The 5,931-nt window shown below is 57.3% G+C and overlaps 4 protein-coding genes across 4 annotated transcripts; all 4 read right to left on the reverse strand.

Moving 5' to 3' along the window:
* Positions 1 to 111: 111 nt before the first annotated feature.
* DQ04_08201010 (hypothetical protein) lies at positions 112 to 447 on the reverse strand (the record flags this gene model as incomplete). The annotated part of the gene is made up of 1 exon (XM_009315471.1): positions 112 to 447. The coding sequence occupies one exon, from the start codon at positions 445 to 447 to the stop codon at positions 112 to 114; it is 336 nt and encodes a 111-aa protein (XP_009313746.1).
* A 130-nt stretch (positions 448 to 577) lies between these two features.
* On the reverse strand, positions 578 to 1,372 carry DQ04_08201020 (hypothetical protein; the record flags this gene model as incomplete). Its single annotated transcript, XM_009315472.1, has 1 exon — positions 578 to 1,372. One exon carries the CDS (start codon positions 1,370 to 1,372, stop codon positions 578 to 580), a length of 795 nt encoding a protein of 264 aa, XP_009313747.1.
* Positions 1,373 to 2,116: 744 nt separating this feature from the next.
* DQ04_08201030 (TcC31.2) lies at positions 2,117 to 4,174 on the reverse strand (the record flags this gene model as incomplete). The annotated part of the gene is made up of 1 exon (XM_009315473.1): positions 2,117 to 4,174. The coding sequence occupies one exon, from the start codon at positions 4,172 to 4,174 to the stop codon at positions 2,117 to 2,119; it is 2,058 nt and encodes a 685-aa protein (XP_009313748.1).
* A 321-nt stretch (positions 4,175 to 4,495) lies between these two features.
* Positions 4,496 to 5,896, reverse strand: DQ04_08201040 (hypothetical protein; the record flags this gene model as incomplete). Its single annotated transcript, XM_009315474.1, has 1 exon — positions 4,496 to 5,896. The coding sequence occupies one exon, from the start codon at positions 5,894 to 5,896 to the stop codon at positions 4,496 to 4,498; it is 1,401 nt and encodes a 466-aa protein (XP_009313749.1).
* Positions 5,897 to 5,931: the final 35 nt, after the last annotated feature.

The following is a 5,931-nucleotide window of genomic DNA, read 5'->3' on the forward strand; positions in this document are numbered from 1 at the left end:
GGGGGGGGGGGGGGGGGAAGAAGGAACATCCGAGTGAAACCAGAGGCACACACGCAATGTGGTGAGATCAGCACTCCCACACAAGAGCTCCACCACACTCTGCTCCCTTCCTCATTTTGTGCCCTGTTTCGGCTTGGCTTGCGCTCCAGTGCCGACGCGAAAGACCTCACGAACACGCTTCTTTTTCACAGCAAGCGGGTTAGGCCCGCGTGCACCTTTTCGGTGGGGAGGGCCCTTCTTTGCTCCTACACCTTGCGGGCTTCTTGCAGGTGTGCCATTAACATTGGCGTCCATCGCCGCGCTGTTCTTCCTGCTATTGTCGTATGTGGCTGCGACAGTGGCTGGCAGCGTCTCCACGCGACGTCGTTTGCCTGGGCGGTCATCAGGCACAAGATCTGCCGAAAGGTGCCGCATGAAGGCCACATCTGCCGCGGAAAGCCCGTTCATACTTCCGCTTCCACCTTCTCCTCCTGATGTTGATGTTGTTGTCGTCGTTCTTCTAGCACCGGCGTGGCCCTGTACAGCCCTAGAGCCGCCACTACTTGCGTCATCGTATTGAAACGCGTCGCCGTTCTTTTCAATCCACANCGTGGCCCTGTACAGCCCTAGAGCCGCCACTACTTGCGTCATCGTATTGAAACGCGTCGCCGTTCTTTTCAATCCACAGCGCCGTGGGTGATGTAGTGAGGCGGAGGAGAGCGGCATTCCCTGGCAGCAGCCGGCGCGTATCGTGCGACTGCGTCGCGACAAAGAAAAAGTGGGCATTCTTCCGTTCGTGGCCCCTGTATGGTCTGTCCTCACCCCCTTCCCTTGTCGTTGCAGCCCCTGTGACAAACTGCGCAATCGCCTTGGCCTCGTTGCGGTTCGCGACAGCACTGTCACGGCCGACGCACTCCAACCCCGCCAACAACGCCTCCGCCACCTCACTCACTGCCCGGCCCTTTCCTTTTGGCGCCGCGGATCCCGACAGCTTCCCTGCAGGCAATTTTTTTTCCCTTTGCTGCTGCTGCTGCTGTTGATGTTGGGAGTGGGGCTGTTGATGCACCATACGGCGAAGCGCTGTGGCTGTTTCTGGCAGGTAGCACAACGAAAGGCTCAGCACCTCTTTTGTTTTCCTTTCCTGTGGGCCGCCGCCGCCAGTCTCCTGCGTCACATGCGATGTCGCAGCAGCAAAGGTGTCGTACATGAGCGACTTAAGTGCCTGCGCCGGCGCAGAGCCATTACTGCCGCCGTTGTTGTTGGCAAGCGCCACTGCACGCAAAAACGAGGCGTCGCAGAGAATGTTGTACGCGTCCAGGCGCAGACTGTGCTCGGCGCTCAGCAACCGCAGTCGACGCTTGTTGGTGTGCGCACGCAACACTCTTCGCTTCATACTGCGGTGGCCAATCTACCTTCTTGGACTTATCTATGTGGGCGTGTGTGTGCTGAAGGAGACCGACCTTCAGATGTCGCGGCGTGCTATCGCAAGCTGCAGCTTGACGCAGAAGGCATGCCGAATACAAACCGAGACACGCACACACATGGCAGAGGGCGAGTGAATAGAAAAGCAGGCATTGCAAGAAGAGGCGGCGGCAAGGCACCCACAGAGAAGACGACAAGGCACGCGCGGGTGTGTAAGGCGGAAGAAGAGAGCCGAGCAAAGGCAAAAATACGGTGGCCGTTGGGGGGTGTATAGCAGCACAGTGATATAGGTTTACTTTTCTTTAAGAAAGAGTCAGCAAGAGAATTGTGGTTTATTTCATTGTTTTTTTTTTNTTTTTTTTTTTTTGCTGTTCTCGTCTTCGCTTCATTTACTCTTCGCCCTCTAATCACAAAACGAAAAAAACAACTCTCTTTATTGTCCCTCGCAATGCACTCGGGCAGAGACACACCCACACGCACATGCATCTAAATAGTGTTCCCTGTGCGGGTGTGCGGGGCCCCACCCCACTTGACGACGCGATGCAGCAGCAACGGAAGGCACAGACACAGACACACACACACACACACACTCACATGCACGCGCCTTCCACTCCCACTCCATTCATTCATTCATTCATTCGCTTCGTATGCACTCATAGAGCCCATTGTTTCTCCCACACATTCGTGGTGGGCACTCCCCCACAAAAAAAAAAATTCACTCCATTCTGCGCCTCGGTCTCCGCCTGTTCCGCTCCACACTGTCGCTCTCATAGGCGTCCTCCGTGTCGCTAAACCGCGTTGCCCGCTCTACCACTGCTTTGGCGAAGGCTGCGATACTGCTTAGATAGCCGCCGCGCTTTCGCCGCCGCACGTACTTCTCATCCTCGCCTGCATCAAAGGCGTTGACATGATAGCTTGATGTTCGGTCATCATCATCATCATCATCATCATCATCATTTTCACCACTGCTGTCGGGGGTAGATGCTGCACGGTCACTTCCACTGTGGTCACAGTGGTCCACATCGTAGGGGGAAAGTGGAGCGGCACTTCGCCATTCCCCTGTCTTCTCCCCCGGTGAGTTACTGTTGCTCTTTCTGGCGATTGTAGCGCTGGGTGGGGACGGCTCCACCCGAGGATATCCAACAGCGTTGCGAGCCCCAGCATCATCATTGCAATTGCTGTCATTCTGTTCGGTTGCGGTACCACCGCCATCACCACCAGCAGCAGCAGCAGTAGCAGCGGTGGGGGTGATAGTCAGCTGCAAATTTGAAGGCGGTAGCGTCGTGGTGCTCCTCGCCACGACGGCGTCCTGCGGGGCCAACGCCTGGCGCCACTCATCCAGCGATCCTGGCGTCGCAACAGAGGGGCGGTGCGACGACAGCGCACTGCCAGTGTCACCGTGAAAAGAAAGGCACGGCGAAGCCCGACCCGATGTTGCCGCACTGACGCACCCCTTCACCAGGCTTTGCTGCAGCATCTCCATTGTGGTCATGGCGCGCTGCCGAAGTTGGCCAATGTGCCCCAGCCAACTCCGCAGTTCTTCCAGCTCGGCATCGATTTGCTTCCGCCGTCCTGCATGATCCTCTGCTGTAGGGTCGTAGTTGTCCATAGTTGCGAGGAGTTTTTCAATCGCCTCCACCTCTTCGATGCGGCTCGTGCCAAGGCGAGTAATACGGCTGCGCATCGTTTCCACACGACCCAGTGTGTCGTCGCACAGCTGCAGCAGCCCTGTGATAATGCGACTGTCATCAATGGGCTCTTCGTCTGTGTTGCCGGGTATATCTTCGGCGTCCTGTGGATTCCTGGCCAACTTACTTACGAGTTTTTTTATCACGGTCGCCACAGAGGCGTCCCACTGCTCTCGCACGCGCATCACGCATTCATCCAGAGTGGCTTGGAACTGTGAGATTGGCGCCATCGCACACCCTGCCGCCGCATCAGAGGAATGATAATATTGCTGCTGCTGTTGCTGCTGGTTACAGTTGTGTTGCTGCTGCCCTTCGTCAAGGTGTTCGAACAGCCGCGCCCGACGCCGCTGAAGATCCTGGAACGTCCGTGTGAAGGCCTCCACTTGCTGCAGCAGCCGCCTGCACTCGGCAAGGTCCGCGTCCACCTTTGCCCGTCCTCGCTGCATGTGTGCGGAGGCGAAACTCGACCCAGCCGGCCCCTGCGACGGCGGAGAGCAGAAGCTATCCGTCATGCAGTTGGGCAACGATGTCGCAAGCCCGCTCACTGCCGCACTGATGGAGCCACGAAGGTGAACAAACTGCTGCATGCATGCCTCCCCCTCTTCGAGATACTGCTTGACGCGCAGACGTGCTTGTGTGTAGTGTGTCACCGCCTCCATCAGGCAAGATATTGCCGTCTTCTCCTCTGGGCGAACATGCGATGCACCCATGTACAGACTCAGTGCGTTGAAGCAACCCTGGAGCGTGGCGTTTGGCGCGGCGAGTGACGCTAAAGCAACGGCCTCTGTGCTTTCCATGCCCGTCGCGGTGCCGTCGGCATGGCGGCCTTGCGGGTTGGGTTCTCCCACCGCATCCACCGTCGCCGCCATCACGCGTGGACGCCCCTCATGTACTGCCAAGCCTCCCCCTCCCACAGCAGCAGCAGCAGCGGTATCCCCGCCAAGAGCAAAGAACGGCGAGTGTCCCGGCACGCTCCCGCCAATATATTCATTAGGGAGCGAGGCGTGATACCTAATGGACGAGGATGACGCGAGCGGCTTCTGCTCAGCCATCCACGACGAGCCAAATGTCGGAGCGCCGAACATCCAGAATATAATTCACAGCACGAAAACGAAAAAACAACAGCAACAATGCAAACAACAGCAACAACAACAGCCTCACCTCTGGTGTTTGTTGTGTGAATGCGAGTAGCTCACCCTGGAAAGGCGTGTCCTACGCAAACGCAGTAAATACAGCCACGGAAAAGGCAAAGAGAAAAAGAAGGAAAGAAAGAAAGGAAATAAAAAGAGAGAAGGCGGGGCACATGGCTATAAGGAACAAGAAGAGAATAAGCAAGAGCGTCTTCGCCACTCACACCAGCCACTTGTCAGCCACACAACTTTCCCACCCCCACCCTGCCTGCCCCTCTATGCTCCCAATGTCACCGGCACATCGTCGGTGTTGGTTGCCACGCTCTCTCGTCGGAGGTACACATCTGAGTGGTACGACCGCTTCCGGTGCGCCCACAGTTGCTGTGCCGCCCCACTGGTGCCTGCGTCGTGCCGCAGCGCATCCTCTGTGGGAGATGCATTCGGAACGTCGTGTTTCTCCTCCACCACGACATGGGAGGATGAGGGAGAGTTTACAAGGGACACGTTGGGAGTCATCACGGCGGCACTGCCCACGCTGGTGCCCCCGTAAAGCTCCTCACCCACCCCTGCACGACCAGGAGAAGCAAGACCATCAGCAGGCGTGTCTACTTCCTTTCCTGCTGCTGGCACCACATCACCCAACAAATCAGATGGATCTCCCTCTCCGAGGGCACGTTTGTAAATGGCATGCATGCGCTGCAGCTCCTTTAGCGCCTCTTGCCGGTACTGCGTTGCACGCGCCCGCTCTTTCTTCGCCTCCTCCTTCCAGTGTGTCACCTGTTTTTCGAGGTCAACGATACGTCTGTCGACAATATGTCTATTGGTATCAGCATCGCCGTCGTTGTCGTCGTCCATGTTGACGTGGATGCTGATGTTGTCGTGCGCTGCGGGTGGAAGACTCCCACGTACTGCCGATACAGCCTGCAGCTCCTTTTCGCGGTGCAGCAGTGCGAGCTCTTCCAGAGTGTGGCGTATGTGCTCCTTCCACCGGCGCCGCTCTGACTGCGCAAGGGTTGCCTCATAGGTCTCGCTCGTCGAACGCCCCTGCAGCCCTGCTTCCACCTCCCCTGTGCCGTGTTGCTGCTGTCGGCTCTGCTTCTCCAGTCGATCTAGATGTACTTGGAACTGCGCCTTGACAGATTTCTCCACCTCCATAATAGACTGGAGAACCTGCTCCTTCGACTGCACCATCGCGACGGGGTCACTGCTGCTGGTGCGGCAAAAACGTTGTCGTGTGCGGCGTTCAGACCCCTCAAGAAGCGCAAGCCGAAGCAAATCGTTGTCCCTCTCCAACTCAATGATGTAGCGGAGCAGTCTCTCGGTTTGGTAGCCTTGTTGTAATTGCATTACCTCCGTTGCAACGCCCTGGAAGCGCGGAGACGGCCATAACGGGGATCTCTGGCGGAAACTAAACAGTGACGATGCATCTGTCCCGTGGGGAAGCAGCCACGTGTCCCCTACGCCACTACTACGTGCGACGAGCGACGTTTTTTCCCCGTTGAGTCGCTCGCCGTCCAGCGAAGCAACACTGTGATTACCACTGCCCTCATGTGTGGGCGGAATGGCAATATGGTCCTCTTGTTCGGCTGCCAACGCACTCCTCCTGTTACCATGGAGCAGGGGAGGAGAGTCCACTGCTACCACACCGCTGGCCGGTGGTGTTGCATCGTTCCTCATTGGCGACTGTTGCCTCTGCTGTTGTTTTTTCCACC

Source organism: Trypanosoma grayi (genome assembly GCF_000691245.1).
Source record: "Trypanosoma grayi strain ANR4 Tgr_820_V1, whole genome shotgun sequence".
Classification (NCBI taxonomy): Eukaryota; Euglenozoa; class Kinetoplastea; order Trypanosomatida; family Trypanosomatidae; genus Trypanosoma; species Trypanosoma grayi.